Source organism: Macaca mulatta, chromosome 6, assembly GCF_049350105.2.
Source record: "Macaca mulatta isolate MMU2019108-1 chromosome 6, T2T-MMU8v2.0, whole genome shotgun sequence".
Classification (NCBI taxonomy): domain Eukaryota; kingdom Metazoa; phylum Chordata; class Mammalia; order Primates; family Cercopithecidae; genus Macaca; species Macaca mulatta.
In genome coordinates, this window is record NC_133411.1 from 128,555,291 (window position 1) to 128,573,795 (window position 18,505).

Sequence of the window (18,505 nt, forward strand, 5' to 3'; positions counted from 1 at the left end):
ATTTATATTCAAGATAAATAGGTAAGAACTTCTGTCATTTTGTTAATTGTTTTCTTTTTTTTATGTTCTTTGTTCCTTTCTTTATCTTTTATTGTCTATCTCTTCAGTTTTGTGTTTTTTTTTGTAGTGATAAAATTGGATTATTTTCTCTTTCTCATTTGTGTATCTGCTCTGCCAGTGAATTTTAAGCTTTCATATGTTTTCATGATGGTAGTTCATCCTTTCACTTCCAGATGTAGGACTCCCGTAAGCATTTCTTGTAAGACTTATCCTTTCACTTCAGATGTAGGACTCCCATAAGCATTTCTTGTAAGACTAGTCTAGTGGTGATAAATTCTCTCAGTTTTTTCTTGTCTGGGAAAGACTTTGTTTCTCCTTTATTTCAGAAGGATAGCTTGCTGGAGTTGTATTCTTGGCTGGCAGGTTTTTTTTTTTTTTTCTTTCAGCATTTTTGAATGTCGTCATTCCATTCTCTCCTGGCTTATAATGTTTCTGCGGATAAATCTGCTTTTAGTCTAATAGGGATTCCCTTATACATGACTTGATGCTTTTTTCTTGCTGTTTTTAATATTCTCTTTTTGTCTTTGACTTTTGACAGTTTTACGAGAATGTGCTTTGGAGAGGACATTTTTGGGTTGAATACATTTGAAGATCTTTGAGTTTCCTGGATGTGGATGTCCATCTTTCTTTCAGGACTTGGGGAGTTTTCAGCTAAAATGTTTTCTATGCCCAACTTCACTCCTTCTGTAACTCTCAATATGTAAAAATTTGTTTACTTAATGGTGTCCCATTAGTACCATAGGTTTCTTCATTCTTTTTTATGTTTTCCTCTTTCCTTTTTGTTTTTTGTCTGACTAGGTTATTTCAAAAGACCTGACTTTGAGTTTAAATACTCTTTCTTTTGCTTGATGTAGTCTGTTGTTAAGCTTTCAATTGTGTTTTTAAATTTCATTCATTGAATTCTTGTTTTTTCTTTTTTCTTTTTCCTATCAGATGGGCAATGTGCTTGTTTCAGGACAAAGTTTGAGGGAGGCACGTCTTACACATAAGCGTGAACATTCAATCATCTATTCATTGAATTCTGAAGCTCTGTTTTTTTTAAATGATATATATATCTTTTTGTTGAATTTCTCATTTATATCGTTAATTGTTTTTCTGATTTTCTTGTATTATCTATTTATATTTTCTTGTATCTCACTGGATTTCCTTAAGATCATCATTTTGAATTACCTTTCAGGCATTTTGTAGATTTTCTTCTATTTAAGTTTGTTACTGGAGAGTTGTGTTTCTTTGGAGGTGTCATGTTTCCTTGTTTTTCCATGTTTCTTTTTTTTTTTAACTTAAACAAATTGTTTAAATAAAGGTATCTCTTTATTTATTTTTTTAAATTTATTCACCTGGAGACAGGTTGCCCAGGCTGGAGTACAGTGGTGCTATCTCAGCTCACTGCAACCTCTGCCTCCTGGTTCAAGCGATTCTTCTGCCTCAGCCTCCTTAGTAGTTGGGACTACAGGTGCCCACCACCACGCCTGGCTAATTTTTGTTATTTTTGGTAAAAATGCGGTTTCATCATGTTGGCCATACTGGTCCCGAACTCTTGACCTGAAGTGATCCACCTACCTCAGCCTCCCAAAGCGCTAGGATTGCAGGCGTGAGCCACCTCACCTGGCCTGTTTTTCCATATTTCTTTTGTTCCTACATTGATATTTGTATGTCTAGTAGAACAGTCGTTATCTTCTACTTTTATGAAGTAACTTTTGTAGGGAAAGACTTTTTTCTCCATATATCAGTTGGGTTGGGTGTTTGGTTTAGCTTCTGGTTGGGCACAGAAGTATAATTGCCTTGTGATTTTTTTGGCTGTAATCAACATCAGCAATGTCTGTATGTGCCTCAGTGGCCTTGACTTTGGTGTTTGTGGAGACAGTGGCACGGTTTTGCTGGGAAGAGGGATTGCCAGGTGGGTTAGTTCTCAGTCCCTGGTGAGTGAGCATGGTGCATGGTAGATCCTCCATGGGAGGGGGAAGGGTTGCTGGTGGTGTCAGTTGTCTTGGTCCATATGGGGCACATGTGGCACATGGTTGCTCTCTACTGCTAGATAGATCATGGTTGCTTGAGGCGATAGATGCTGGCCAGGCTAATTCTTAGTCTCTGGGGAATGCATATGTCAGCCTTCTCTTCCTGGTGGCAGTGTCCCCATTGTACTTGAATATTTGTTTTTGTTTTTGGAGTGTAGGGTGCTACATGGACTGAGGTCATAGTGGTACCACTGAAACTAGCTGGGTTCATGATCCTGCAGCCTTCTGTGTGGGCATGGTGGGATGATGACAGATGGCACCCCTAGGATATGGAGATGTTTGGGTTATTGGCCTCCAGGTCAGAATGCACACCAGCAGTGGTTCCATTCCTAAAATGGGGTCGTACTGTAACAGCTTGGGTCTCATGGGATGGGGAGGACTCAGCCTGTGTTCCTTTTAAGGAGCAATTCAGCTGTCTATACTCCAGGAAGGTCCCTCTACTGAGCTCAGGGTCTGTGAGAACTGTGGAACTCTTTGGTAGCTAGGATTGCAGGTATTTGTGATGGTAATGGTGACTCTTAGGTATCTCCCACTTAACCTTTTACCCACAATAGGAAGTCCCTCTCAGCTCTAAGCTGATTATATCTGGAGGCTTCATTTCCCCCTCTAAGCTGCCATGCCGAGTTTCTTTGCCTCAGAAGGTTTTTGTCACTTCCTTGCTGAATTGTCATGTTCTCCCTTAGACATTCTACCTGAAGCGCTGTTATTTGTTGTTTTGGTCCTTCTTTGCAGAGGAGACAAGGATTGGGCACCTCTAGTTGGCCATCTTGATGACGTCTAACCAGTGTTTTTCTAGTTAAGATTTTAATTTCTGTGATTTTGCTCTGGTGATAGTGGGATTGCTGAATGGGTCAGTGTCAATTTAGTGGCCTCTAATGTGGAGATTTGTTTGAGATAAATTTACCCCAATATTATTTAACTGCCCATGATTGATCTCAATAAATTATTTATCCAACTTTCAATGCTTGCCTGCCTGGTTGCGCTTTGTAAAATTTCCACTTGGGGGTAGTGTTTCATTGCACAATCAAACAATGCTTTCTTCACTTAAGTATCACATATTCTAACTTGCTTTTGAACTTTCTTGTGCTTAAAAAGGGTCATAAAAGACTGTTAGCCGTCTTAAAATCTTGATATTTTTTAACTGGTTGTTTCCTGTCATTTGAATAATTGCATTGAAATGAACAGTTAATAAGAATTCAGTCTTTTGAGAATCCTAACACTTTTTTCCATCTGTTAAGGGGTAATATAAGCCTCTTTCTATTATTTTTGTGTCTTTGTAACATTTTTATTTGCCATAAGACATCATATTATACTGTCAGAAAAAAATCTCAGTCCGCATTTTGAAAAACTCATTTCCTGTTTTCAAAAAGTTAAGTGAAAATATATATGCCTTAGCTGATTTTAGGCATTGGCTTTTTCTACGTATTATCCCATTACCTATTTATCCAGTTCCACTGTCAACCCGCACTCCAGTTTTAAAAAGAGCAATTTTTCAGAAGAAAAAAAAATCTTGTTTCAAAAAATTGTGTTAATCATAACTATTACATTTTCATGTATACCATTCTGCTGTTTATTAATTAGTAACTTTTTAATTGATATAGTTTTCAAAATCTCTGCAGTAACCCTATGGAGAAGATCATTTCACAATGCAGATTCTTTGTTTCAAATAATTCTAAGTTCTGTTTTTCCAAGTTATTTTCAAATAATTCTTTTAAGTTCTGTTTTTCCAAGTTATTTGGCATTTGTCTATGTATCTTTTTATTAGTTTTTGCATGTTATTTTGTAAATTTTTTCATAAATTATTGTGTAAATTAACTTTGTTATTTGTTCTTGTTTGATTATGTTGGCTTGGATATATGCTTTATGCTAAAATCTGTGTATCACTGTCGCCGTCACATATTTAACTTTCAATAAATAATAAACTCTTTGAGGGCAAACACCATTCTTACACATTTGTGTGTTCCTCTGTAGATTTTCTTGCAAGTAGTAAATTCTCAATGTTTGTAAATATATACTTGGATATAGGGAGATGTTATATGGTAAGTGTGATCAGGTGTTAAACATACGAACATGGAGTTATGGTATAAATTAGTGACTAAACATGTACTGGTTCTGTATGTAATTTTTGACCTCTTTTGATAAATAGTTTTTATTTCTTTCATTTTAGACACTGTGTATGTTGTAAAAACTTAAAATACTATTTTTTAATATTTTAAGCTCATGCCTGTTGCTTTTAAAATCTTTTATACATAAAGACTTTCTTATGGAGAAGATATTTCAACATTGTATGCTTAATCTTTAAAAACTTTTTTATTGTGGTAAGAATACTTACGAGATCTATCCTCTTCAAAAGGTTTTAAGTGTACAATATAGTATTGTTATAGGTATGTTGTATAGCCGATCTCTAGAACTTATTTATCTTGCATGATTGAAACTTTTTTTTTCTTCCTCTTAAGACAGAGTTTCCACTCTGCTGTCCAGGCTGGGGTGCCGTGGCCTGATCTCAGCTCACTGCAACCTTTGCCTTCTGGGTTCAAGCGATTCTTCTGCCTCAGCCTCCTGAGTAGCTGGGATTGCAGGTGTGCGTCATCACACCCAGCTAATTTTTGTATTTTTAGTAGAGACGGGGTTTCACCATGTTGGCCAGGTTGGTCTTGAACTCCTGACCTCAGGTGATCCCCCCACTTCAGCCTCCCAAAGTGTTGGGATTACATGCATGAGCCACCACACCCAGCCCAATGTAATTGAAACTTTATACCCATTGGTTAGCAACTCTCCATTTCCGGCATCTCCCTAGTTCCTGGCAACCATCATTCTATTTTCTGATTCTATGAGTTTTGATATTTTAGATACCCCACATAAGTGGAATCATGCCAGTATTTGTCCTTTTGTGACTCACTTATTTCTTTTAACATAGTGTCTTCAGAATTTATTCATATTATCACATATTGCAGTATTTTATTCTTTTTAAATGCAGAATACTATTCCATTGCATGTATATACCCCATTTTCTTTATTCATTCATCTATCCATGGACATTTAGGTTGTTTCCACATCTTAGCTATTGTGAATTGTGTTGCAGTGAACATTGGAGTGCTAATATCCTTTGATATTTGAAGAGAATTTCAAGTCAATTTTTCTTCTGATTTCAGTTGTTTTGGATAAAGACGTGGAAGTAGGATTGATCGATTTTATAGTAGTTTTGTTTTCCTGTGTATTTAATCTTAAAGTGATTTTCACATTTTTTCTTTTCTTTTGCTGAAAAGTGGGTTGAATCTTTTTTTTTTTTTTTTTTTAAACTTTTCTTCCCTGCTCCTTTTTTTTTTCTGGATCGGATCTTGCTCTGTTGCCCAGGCTGGAGTGCAGTGGCATGATCATAGCTCACTGCAGCATTGATTTCCCAGGTTCAAGCAATCCTCCCACCTCAGCCTCCCAAGTAGCTGGGACTACAGCTACATGCCATAATGTCCAGCTAATTATTTTGGTTTTTAGTAGAGATGAAATCTTGCTATGTTGCCCAGGCTGGTGGTCTTGGATGCCTAAGCTCAAGCAGTCCTCCCACCTTAGCCTTCCAAAGTGCTGGAATTACAGGTATAAACCACCATGCCCAGGCTTTTTTACTTTTTGAAAGAGGAAAAACACTGCATAGTTAAAAATGTCGTGAGAAGAACCCGTGTTTAAATATTTTTGCTGTTTCTTTATGTCTGTATTCAAAAATGAAGAGGAATGTTTTGAAAATGCCTGTGGTGTGTTTAGTAAGATGGGATAGGGTAGGAAGGAATTGGGCAGATGACTGAAGAGAAGTGCTAGTAATTAGAATTTCATTTTCAACACGTGCGCGCACACACACACACACATTGAAAGTCTAGAATAATTAATTGTTGTTTGTTTGTTTTTGCGTTACAGTGAATGATTTGGGAGGGGACTTCAAAGGAGTTGGTAAAGGCTCCTTGGCTGCTGATAAGGTTGTTGAAGAAATAAGAAGGAGAGGTGGAAAAGCAGTGGCCAGCTATGGTATGGTATTTGAGAGAACTATACTACTTATTTTCCTTCAACTAATGCTGTTTGCCACATTAATAATCTTTGAGCAAATATCTCAGTATTCCAGTGTAATTATGATTTTCTAAGTCTGCCAAAATTCTCTGACTACGTATTTTATATATGGGAGAATTTTTAACACTTTTGATGTAGACTATTTCATGATTCTAACCTTTGTTCTGTTGTTTACTATTTTTCTTAGCGAGCACACACAATAATTACAATTCTTAGTGAGCACATACAATAATTAGTAAATTATTGTAGATATGGATATGTTCTTCTAAGTTCTGTTGGGTGAATAGCATTTGTCGTGTACTCTGACCCACAGAATTTAGAAGTCCTTTGGAAGGGAGGTTGCTGGAATTTCATACAAATTTTCATTTCCCTCAGATTCAGTGGAAGAAGGAGAGAAGGTTGTGAAGACAGCACTGGATGCTTTTGGAAGAATAGGTGATGTTTCTTTGTGTTATGGCTCTTATGGAGCAACTTCTACCTTCCTAATAAAATATTTTTAAGTTGACTTTTATTTACTAAACAGATACCTCTTTCCTCATAATCACATTTTAAAATTTGATTTATAAGTTAATTATTTTACTTATTTCAAAAAGGGCTTCATTGAGGTGGCAAGTTTATGGCTGACTATAGTGTTGAGTTCGTTTTTTTGCACCTTAAGTGCTTTAAAAAACTTGTAAACATTTACTCAGTGTCCTTTTTTAAATAATTCAGTTAAACCTCAAAGATGTTTATAAGATAAAAAATAAACCAATATTTTGGCAATAGAGGACCCAGTGGATTCTTTTGGATAATTATAATAATTTGGATTAAAATGATCCAATATCTTGCAAATTATGATGATTTCTCTGTAATAAAAATCTTAATTTTTAAGAAATATTTGAAATAAATTGTTTAGTCTGTTATTTCGCTAGCTAATCTTCCCAGTTTAGTCCCACGTACTCTTAATAGATTATTTAACTGCTAGATGGAGACATCACAGAAGATAAGCTCAACATGTTTACAATCTGAAAAACATTACTTATTCTTAGTTGAATGTGCTCTCCCCTTTTTTGTTTGGTCTGTCACATTTATTTTTCTTATTATGTTTGATGGAACTCATAAGAACCATGTTCACATATCATCTGACAGGGATAGAAACCACAAAAATATGAAATCATAGGGTGAAAATAGCCACAAGAGGACTGAACCTTAAAAAGTAATTATTTTCTTTCATAGTGAGAAAATAATTATGTATCAAGATAAGGCATCAGTTTGTAACTCTAATGGTTTTCTTTTTGGGCCTTTTACTTTTGAGTGGCAAGGAAAAAATCTAACTTTAACTTGCTAAGTGAATTCTGAGGTTAAGTGTAGAACGGCTTATGATTCTGATTCCTTAGAACCTAAGAGTTGTACAGTAGCTAATTCTATAAATAAGTGGATAGAATTTTGATAGAGAGGTGGGAAAATTTATAGATATTAGTTTGAGAGGAAGGTGCTTGATATAATGTGATACTTAGGCTTTTGTGAGTCAATTTTTTTGATGTAGGTATAGAGTTTGTTTTAATAGCACTCTTTACCTATTATATTTACTTTTTCATGGTTAAAAAAGCCAGTTTTGAGAGAAATGTGAGTTGTAAGCAAATGCAAACTACTGTGCTTGCTTTTATATGTGACTTGGATCTTTTTATATTGTAGATGTTGTGGTCAACAATGCTGGGTGAGTATTTCTTTTTCATTTTTAGTGATGTGCATATAATTTTTTAAAAAATATAACTTTCCTCTTCTTACCCTATACAACATTGATTTTTTAGAATTCTGAGGGATCGTTCCTTTGCTAGGATAAGTGATGAAGACTGGGGTAAGTTGATTTTAATATGTCTCTGTGGAACTTACTTATCCATTTAGCCTTTTTAATATTTGATAAATTTATACATTTAAGGAAAAACTTGCTTCTACCTACTTTTGCTGCTAGTATATATGATGAGTAAGCTGTGTACTGAAAACAATAGTTAGAAGTAGCCTCTTTTAGAAAACATTTAATACGTTTAAAAAATGTGAAATCATTTGTTTAGAAGTTGTCTAAAAGGATTTTATTTCTTCAGGTTTCCCTCTCCCGTTTTTTTCTCCTTAAGAGGTTGTCAGCATTTTCTAGCTGTATTAACTCTAACAGCCTTTAATGTGCTTATCCAGATGTGTGAATCTTTCTCAAGAGCAGGAGCAGGATATGTAAGGGAGTCTAGTGTACTAAAAATGATGGCGATCTTAGAACAGGTTAGGACAAAACTTGGATATAATTTTGAAGCTTCTAGTAAATAGGAAAGTTTTCCATTCTGTCTGAATTGGAAAGATTGAGTTTAGATAATGAACAAATCACAGTTAAGAGTTTTTTTTTTTTTTCTTTTGCTCTTCTTTGTCCTTACTTCCATTGGCCATCAGAACTAAAATGAAGAGTGGTGGCTGAGACAGTGGGAGGCATGGCAACTGAGGTGAAACAGTTGTATCATTGTTTATAGAATGTGTTTTGGGGGAATATTGCCTGACTGTCTTTTGAAGGAAGAATTAATATCTTTGATTTACAATTAAGCTAAGAAGAGCTTTTAGTTTCTGCTTCCTTTGTAACAACTGGGATAAAAAAGAAGCTCAGAAAGATAGGATTTGCTGGTAAAGGGGGCCTATGTTGGTGCTTTTCTTGGTGCTGCGATGGGACTGAGGTATTTCCTTCTCTGATGCCATCCTACTAAGCCCACTACTCCTGACTACCCTTCTCTCTCTCTTTTTTTTTAGTTCCTTTTTTCACTCTTACATTCTTCTTCTAATATACACAGGAAAACATTTGTTTTAACAAAATTAAGAATGCTTAAAAAGTTTGACAGTTAAAATCTAGAGTTGTCTGTCTGAATGTTTTGTAAGTGCTTTATTAGATCGAAATCTGTGAAAACAGGCCTCTTTCACAAACTCATTTGCAGACGGTAACAGTAGGGATCTAGTGAATATTTTGTAAATATTTCTTAATGAGCTATGTGGTTTATGATTATGCTTTAACTGATGTTAGTCTTGAGTGCCAGTTATATTTGTAAAAATCTTGGATTTTATATTAGCAAATTTTTATATAAAGTAGGCATAAATTAAGGGCATAGCATTATATTTGGATGTAGGTGTTCCATTAATTTTACAAATTATGAGGAAAGCTGTTGTAGTTCTAGGTGTGAACTGTCGACTAGTAGCATAACTGAAACAAAGGCAAAATACTCATTGGGGTGCGACAGTAGGTGATTTTATACATTAGGTATAAAATGAACATCTTTGTATAAATACAACATTGCTTATGTTGATTCTCAGACATGCTTATCTAAGTTTTTACAAAATATTCAATAAACATAATTTATTGTTTTAGATATAATCCACAGAGTTCATTTGCGGGGCTCATTCCAAGTGACACGGGCAGCATGGGATCACATGAAGAAACAGAAATACGGAAGGTAGAGTTGCATGTGGTTGTCACGGGGGATTGAAGATGTTGTGTCTGAGGGTTCTTGTGTACAGGGAAAGATTATGTGAAGTGTTGTGAAATGATTTATGATATTGAGGAAAACATCTTTAGATATGGCTTTTAACATATGGTTTTGACACATACCCTCATTAAATTGGTATCACTTAGTCACAGATTGGCTGAGCTGGACAGCTTTATATTTATTTTTTACCTCTTTTTGTTATTAAAGATTTTCTTGCTGTTCTCTGGCAACTTTTATTTTATTTTGAGACATGGTTTCATTCTTGCCCAGGCTGGAGTACAGTGGCATGAACATGGCTCACTGCAGCCTTACCTCCTGGACTCAAGCAGTCCTCCCACTTAAGCCTCCCAAGTAGCTGGGACTGCAGGTATGTGCCACCACACCTGGCTAATTTTTTAATTTTTTGGTAGAGATGGTGTCTCATTTTGTTGCCCAGGCTGGTCTTAAACTCTTGGGCCCAAGTGATCTTCCTGCCTTAGTTTCTGGCATTTTAGAAGGTAGTACACACATTGAGGATTCGGCTATACCTTATTCTGTAACCTGAATATTATTTCATGTCTTCCCAACTGGGGAGAGATGAATGGCTATTTCCTGCTGACTGGTACTAGTCAGACATTAGTTAGTCTTTATCAACTGTTTAAGAACTGTAGGACCTCTCATGATTGCTCCTAGATAAGTAACTCATTGTGGCAGTGCTAGTACGCTTAATCCATGTTCTCTTTTGCACTCTAGAGTTGAGGTCATTCCTCTTAATTTAGGGCTCATACATACCTAATAGAAGCAAATTGCTTGTGATGCCTGTTTTTGTTGGAGATTTCTAGTTTATCCTGGTCCTGACAGTTTCTGAGAATAGATGACATGATTTGTTTTACTTAGCCTAAGTAGAGTTAGTGAGGTTGGGTCAGATTTTGAGATGATTGTTTTAACGAGGCATTTAATATTATTCAGAAAGGGAGAGAGGCAAAGTGATGAGGACTGAAAAATTAGAACTGTTCGATTTAATATTTCTTGCTAAAATTTTAACTTGTATGTTACCAGGTTATTTTATGGTTATAAATATTTATTGTTGTTTTTGATAGATAATGAATATACATTCTTACATTTAAGTGTAAGTGTAAGTGTAAGATCATTTGGTTCTGGCCAGAAAATCTTTTTAAAACAGTTAAATCTTGTAGTTGAATTTTGAGAGATTACTTATATATTAATATTATTTTAGATACATGAATCATGATTGTGAGAAGCTAATGACGGTATACATAGTTGCTTTTGATAGGTACAATAGTACCAAAACAGAATTGGAGTTGCAATGTTATCAAATTATGGAAAAGATGATATTGAGAGATTGATTTTCTTTTTAGAATTATTATGACTTCATCAGCTTCAGGAATATATGGCAACTTTGGCCAGGCAAATTATAGTGCTGCAAAGTTGGGTCTTCTGGGCCTTGCAAATTCTCTTGCAATTGAAGGCAGAAAAAGCAACATTCATTGTAACACCATTGCTCCTAATGCTGGATCACGGATGACTCAGACAGTTATGCCTGAAGGTTAGTAAGCAAGCTTATATTTTTCAGTGCTGTTACTTACAAATCTATGTGGAGTGAGCTTTGCAAAAGTATTTAATTTTCTGAATACTTAAAAATTATTATTTTTTTCAATTTCAAAAGCATTATGTGTAAATTGTGTTCATTGTGGAAAATTTAGAAAAGCACAAAGGAAAAAATAAAAAATGACCCATAATTCTACCACATTGATAAAAACTTTCATTCTTTTTCTCTGTATAGATAGTCTTTTTTTTTTTTTTTTTTACGGAATGGGGTAATATTCTTCCTGTTTCATAATAATTGTTGTAAAAATAGATTATTTTTTAGAGCAGTTCTAAATTTACAGAAAAATTGTACAGAGAATTCTTATATACTTTACCTCCCACAGTTTTCCCTGCTATTAACATCTTTGGTCAGAGTGGTATATTTATTACAATTGATGAACCAGTATGGAACCATTATGATAAGCTAAAGTTAATCGTTTACACTGGGATTCACCCTTTGTGTTGTACAATTGTATGGGTTTTCACAAATGCATAAAGTTATGTATCCACTGTTATAGTGTCATACAGAACAGTTTTACTTCCCTAAAAATCCCCTGTGTTTCACCTGTTTCTGTCTCCCCTTTTCTTCCTGAATTCTCAGGGATTGAAGCTCACTTCTTTTTATCGTTCAGTAATATTCCATGGTATAAATGTACTACAATTTTTTTTATTCATACACCTATTGAGGGAGATCTCGATTGCTTCCAGTTTTTGGCACTTATTAATAAAGCTGCCATAAACATTCATGTGCAGGTTTTTGTGTAGACATAAGTTTTTAAGTCATTTGGGCACATATCATGGAGTGTGATTGCTGGATGCTATGATGATAAGACTAGGTTTAGCTTTGTAAGAAATTGCTAAACTGTCTTCCAAAATGATTGTATCATTTTGCATTCCCACCACCAATTAATGAGAGTTCTTGTTGCTCCACATTCTCGCCAGCATTTTTTATTGTCAGTACTTTGGATTTTAGGTTTTCTAATAGATATGTAGTGATATCTTATTGTTTTAATTTGCGCTTACCTAGTGACGTATGGTATTGAGCATTTTTTTCCTGTGCTTATTTGGCATTTATTTGTCTTTTTTGTTGAGACGTCTATTCACATCTTTCACTCATTTTTAAATTGGATTGTTTGTTTTCTTGAATGTTAAGGGTTCTTTGTATATTTTAGAAACAAGTCCTTTATCAGATACAGTTTTAGAAATTTTTTTTTCAGTCTGTGGCTTGTCTTTCTATTCTCTTAATCTCCTTTACTTTTGAAGGATAAGTTCATTGGATACAGAATTCTAGGTTGGTGGCTTTTTTCTTTCAACATTTTAAATACAGGCATATCTTGGAGATGTTGCAGGTTTGGTTGTAGATCACCACAATAAAGCTAAGATTGCAGTAAAACAAGTCATATAAATGTTTTGGTTTCTCAGTGCATGTAAAAGTTATGTTTACAGTATACTGTAGTTTATTAAATGTGCAAGAGCATTATGTGTAGATCTAAACTATATACATGCCTTAATTAAAAACCACTTTATTGTTAAATGCCAATATGGATAAATGAAGTGAGCACATGCTGTTGGAAAAATGACGCTGATAGACTTGCTTCATGTAGAGTTGCCACAAACCTTCAGTTTGTGAAAAACGCAATATTTGCATAGCACAATAAAGTGGAATATAATACAATGAGATGGGCCTGTATTTCACATCACTTTCCTCTTGGTTACATGGTTTCAGAAAGGAAGTGTGACATAATTCTTATCCTTATTCCTCTATAGGTAAGGCGTTTTTTTCCTCTCTGGCTTCTTGCAAGATTTTCTCCTTATCTTTGGTTTTCTGCAGTTTGCGTATGATGTGTTTAGGTGGAGATTTTTGATATTTATGCTGCCTGGTATCCTCTGAGATTTGTGTCATTAATTTTGGAAAATTCTCAGCCATCATTCCTTCGAATATTTTTTCTGCTTATTTTCTTTTTCTTCTTCTCGGGTTCTCATTGTATGCAGGTTATATCTTTTGTAATTGTCCCGCAGTTCTTAGATCTTTATTCTGTTCCATTTTTCTCATTCCTTTTTTGCGTTTCAGTTCAGGAAGTTTGTATTGACATATCTTCAAGCTCACTGATTCTTTCTTCATTTCTTGTACAGTGGTTTTGATTTCTAGTATTTTCTTTTGATTCTTTTTTAGAGTTTTATCTCTCAGCTTAAAGTAACCATCTGTTCTTGTGTATTATTCACTTTTTCCATTAGAGCCCTAAGCATAGTAATCATAGTTATTTTAAATTCCTTGTCTAGTAATCTCCAAATCTCTGCCATATATGAATCAGGTTCTAATGTTTGTCTCTTTAGCCTATGCTTTTTCTTGCCTTTTAACATGGGTTGCAATTTTTTTGTTGAAAGTAAAAAATAATGCTATTGAGTAATAGCAAGTGAGATTAATAGGCCCTTAGTGTGAGGTTTTATGTTTATCTCGTTAGGAATTAGGCCGTGTTTATTATTTACTATAGCTATGGGTATCAGAGGCTTCTGCTTCCTCTCTGTTGTTTTTTTATACTCTGTTGTCTTTGAGTTTCCTTAGAAACTCTTTGTTAAATAGAGTTTGTATCTTGAAGCTCTCACTTGTAATTGTTATTATACTGGAGCCCTGTTGATGGAATGGAAAGGTATTGGGGAGGGGAAGTGTTGTGTACTCTTATTATTAAATCTCCATTTTTTTTAGTGGGTCAGAGTCCTAGGTTGGTACCTTCAGAAGAGTTTTTTAGCTTTTTTTTCTTCTCCTTCCCTTATTTGAGATGGGAAAGCTAGAGAAGTTCCAATTGTCTAATCACTCTTCCCCTAGGTCAGACAAGGCTCTAGTAAAGTAGTGTCTCTTGAGCAGGGCTTAAGTAGAACAGAATACTCTGGGCATATTTCAGAATGGTTTCTTTCCCCTTTTCTTCTCCAAAGCATGAGGGGATTTTTCTCTGATCTTCACTATGTAGTGGGAAATTTTGGAGGTAAAACTTATAGAAGTATTAGAGTCCCCTCCTAAGTTTGGGTCCTCCTAAGATGAAACAAGTCCACATTCCGCCTCTAGCAATTTATCGGTTACTGTTTAAGTGTTCTAACTGCTTGGGCTCTGGAGGCTTCTGTTCCCAGTAAGCTGGGTTTTCTGCGTTTGCCTGTGTCTCCAGTTTTCCCGATGGTGATTTGCCTTGTGACCTGAATTCTCTGGTGCCGATAAGCAGAGTTGTTGATTTTTAGCTTGTTAAGCTTTTATCTTGGTTTGAGGATGGAAGTAACAACTTCCAAGCTCTTTTTATGTTGGAGTGCAGACTGGAAGTCTAATTATTATTATCTTTTCTTTTCCCATATCATGAACATTTTCCCATTTAATAAAATAGTGCAGGGTATCTTTTAATGGTTGCATTATATTTTACCTTATTCATGTTCCATAATTTTAAAAAATGCTTTTTATGGTCATAGTTTCTTTGTGTAAAAAAAGACTTTTTTGTGTAGCTTTCTAATATACATAAGAGTAAAGAAAGTTAAGAGCCATTTGTACCCATTATTCAGCTTCAGCAAATGGTCAACAGCCAATTTTGTTTCATTTTTTGATCACCTTCTCCTTTTTCTTCTGCAGTATTTCAAAGTAAATCCTAGACATTGTATTTCACCTAATGAACACTTGGAAATGAATATCTAACAGATATGGACACGTAACCACAATGCCATTATCATAACCAAACAAAATAACTTGCTAATATCCCCTAATACCAAATTCATATTAAAATTTTCTAGTTGTCTTGAAAGAGAGATTTTTAGAGTTGGTTTATTCCGCTAAGGATCCAAACAAGGTCCACAGGCATTTTTGTTGTTATAGCTCTTAAGTTTCCTTTAACACATAATAGTTCATCTTCCCTTTTTTAAAAAAAGTCAAGCTGGACAGGGTGGTTTGTGCCTGTAGTCACAGCGACTTGGAAGGCTGAGGTGAAAGGATTCTTGAGCCCAGGAATTTGAGGCTGCAGTAAGCTATGGTTGCACCACTGCGCTCCCGCCTGGGTAAAGGACTGAGACCCTGTCTTAAAAAGAAAAACTGTTTGTTTGTTCAAGAATCTAGTTCTTTTGTTCTATAGACTATTCTTCATTCTTGATTTGGGTTGTCTTTGCACCTTTGTGGAAAATCAATCAAATACTTACCCCGGGTCTATTTCTGGCTTCTCTGTTCTATTCCATTGATCTGTACGCCTGTCCTTTCAGCAATATCAGGATGTTTTGATTATTCTAGTTTTATATTAAGTCTTGGAATGAGATAGTGTAAGTCTTTCAACTTTCTTTAAAAATTTAAATGGATAATTGAGAGCCTACCTTTCTTTACATATATATATATATATATATTAGTTGACTATGGAGAACTGTAGTTTTTGGTACTCTTGGTTTTTATATATTTCTGAAAAGAAGATTTACATAATACTTTAAAAGTAGCTTCTGTGAAATGGTACAAAATAATTGATGGAATTATTTTAAAATTAGCTACTCGATGGAACGCAAATACTTACAGTACCATTTATTTTCCATATTTGAACTAACATTCATTTTAGAACTTGGGATTTGTAATACTACAGCAGTACTTTGCAGCCTTTGCCAAGAGCTGTGTCTAACCAATTTTCTTTAGTGCAGAATACCTATTTGGACCTGAGATCTAATTTTTTTCCCGTTTCCTTGACAGCAGAGCCATTTTTAAAGCCTCGTATTCTTTAAAAACTCTTTTATGTTCTCATGGTCATGTCAAAGGAATTCTTGTTAAAGAATCATGTTATGTGAAAGATATACACTTTATTTGTTTCCTTTTAAGTATGATACTATATAGGCACAAAACAGTATAGGTTATAGATACAAGAAGTAAAGCATAAAAATGTATCGAATATTCATAAACTCACTTCTCAACCCAAGAATTGGAACATTGCCAATAACTTGCATCTAACTTTGTACCTTCTTTCTACCCCCCTGCTTCATATCAAGAGACAAACCACTAGTTAGAATTTGTGCTGATCATCCCTTTGTTAGATTTCTACCTTTAGTCACTTTTTGCTGTGGGTTCTAGACTCTTTGGGAAGCAGTACATTTTCAAGAAAGTACTTAAAACTTTAGGTTTTAAATTTGTTTTTCTTTGGGAATATGCTGCCATTTATTTGAACAGATCTGGACCACTAAACCGTTAAGTAAATGTTTAATCCTTTATGCCTACCATGCTGTAGTAAAAGAAGTTTAGAAAATAAAGTCTACTTTAGACAAATGACTTAATCTTTCTGGATCTGTTTTCTCTTCCACAAAGTAAGAGAGTTATAGATCATTTTAAAATTTCCTTTAATTTTGGGACTATTGTTTCTAGTCCTATAATTCCATTATTTTTATTCTGCTTTTTTCTTACTCTTTTATAGTTTAGAATATCTGAAAATTTATTTTGACCCGAAGCTTTTCTTCTCCTCCTCTAAAATATTTCCTTATGGGCAATTAAAGGAATTATTTGTTAAAGAACCAGATATTATGAGTAATGTGTGGAGACATTTTTGCTATTTCATTTCCCCTTTGAAATATACTTGATACATGAAAAATAATGTGTATAACTTACATGTTTCTTACATGAAATAAAATAAAACCCTATAATGAGTATCCAGGAACTAACTTTCCAAGCTGTTTTAGTTATTTCCTGCTGTGTAGTAAACTACTCTAAAACTTAGTGGATTAAAACAGCAAACACTTATTATCTCACTCAATTTCTGGGGTCACTAGGAATTTTAGCCTAACTAGGAGGTTCTGCTTCTAGGTCTTTAATGAGGTTTTAATGAAGATGTTTGCTGGCATTGTAGTCATTTGAAAACTTGGCTTGGAGGATTTACTTCCAAGATCATTTGTGCACATGGTAGTTGCCAAGAGGCCTCTGTTCCTTCCTACCTGTTGTTAGGAGGCCTCAGTTTCTCACCATGTGGCCTTCTCCATAGGACTGCTTTTGACATGGCAGCTGGCTTTCCCCAGAGCTAACGATTTGAAAGAGAGGGCCACCAAGACAGAAGCTGCAGTGTCTTTTATAACCTATTTCAGAAGAGATGTACCATCACGTTTGTCCTATCCTATTGATCACACAGACTAGCCTTGGTACACTGTGAAAAAGGACTACAACAAGGGATAAATTAAAGGACATGGGAGTCATTGAAGATCATCTTGATCTTCAGTGCTGTCATGCGGCCCCCCAGCTGGAGCATTTCCATAACTTGTGTCTATTTTTGTTACCTTTTTACCTCACCCCATTTCCTCCCCCAAGAGGTAATCACTTAAAGAGAATATTCATTCCCTTACCTTTAATTTTTTTTAAATAAAAATTACATGGACAAACACTTTATTGTTTGGTTTTCTTGTTTTTGATCTTTATGACATTTGTCATTTAAAAAAATTTTTGGGAATTGTACTTTGTCTTTCCATGCAATTTTAGGGCTCTAAGATTTATATATAGCTGTAGCTCATTCAATTTTATTGCTGCAAGACTATTATGTGAATTTATTTAATTCTTATTAATGAACATATGTGTTGCTTTTAAATTAATTTGCTTTTATTCTTGTACGTGTGTTCTGGATAACAAGAACAATAACTTTTCTTGGATATGTACTTTGAAGTAAAATTGTTGAGTCAGGAAGGGTACAAATGCTAATTAATAGTTAACTTTTCTTTATAATATATTTTAAATTCCAACATTTCTATTCCATTGTAGTTTAAATCTGCTGTTTCTTTAACTTTTTCTCATAGTGGCTTTCCTTCATGATTTCTAATTACTAGCTCTTTACCTGATCTTATTCCGTGTTTGTTCTGTGTTCTAAATTGGCAATGTTTTCTTCAGAGAGGATCTGTCTTTGCTACTGCTGGTTACCAGGAGGCATAGCCAATTTTGGTCTGCTTCAGTCTTCCTTAAAAGTTGAAGTTCAGTGTAGAACAGTTTAGGTTTAGGACCCCATCTTGATGCTGGCCTACCTCTGAGTACCTAGGTATCAGTACTGTTATTTGTATCATTCTCAGGCACTAGGGACTCTTTTTTTTTTTCTGGTTGGAGGATACCTTTTTTATCTCAGTAATGCTTTAAAAGGATCTCATTTCTGGAAGCAGAAGCATTCCTCAAGAGTAGTTGGCTCACTGTAATGCTGGATATCCTGACATCTAGTGTTGTGGAAGAAACACTGGGTTAAGTAAGTAAACCTTTCTATTTTTGATTTCATATAACTTTGTATCTTAATAGCTATGGAACTTCTCTGATCTTTTATTTACTCTCTTGAGGTTGGTTTTTTA

The 18,505-nt window shown here is 34.8% G+C and overlaps 1 protein-coding gene and 1 non-coding gene across 2 annotated transcripts in view; one reads left to right on the plus strand and one right to left on the minus strand.

Annotated features, from left to right (window-relative positions):
* Positions 1 to 18,505, plus strand: part of HSD17B4 (hydroxysteroid 17-beta dehydrogenase 4) — an 89,009-nt gene that overhangs the window by 18,007 nt on the left and 52,497 nt on the right. Inside the window, exons 3-8 of the mRNA XM_015140631.3 lie at positions 5,982 to 6,089; positions 6,504 to 6,563; positions 7,803 to 7,824; positions 7,919 to 7,965; positions 9,502 to 9,586; positions 10,978 to 11,165. Coding sequence (XP_014996117.3) covers positions 5,982 to 6,089; positions 6,504 to 6,563; positions 7,803 to 7,824; positions 7,919 to 7,965; positions 9,502 to 9,586; positions 10,978 to 11,165 — 510 coding nt within the window. The remainder of the gene's footprint in view (positions 1 to 5,981; positions 6,090 to 6,503; positions 6,564 to 7,802; positions 7,825 to 7,918; positions 7,966 to 9,501; positions 9,587 to 10,977; positions 11,166 to 18,505) is intronic.
* Positions 988 to 1,089, minus strand: LOC114679193 (small nucleolar RNA U13). The gene has a single exon (XR_003730864.2). It is a non-coding gene; the product is annotated as a small nucleolar RNA U13 (small nucleolar RNA).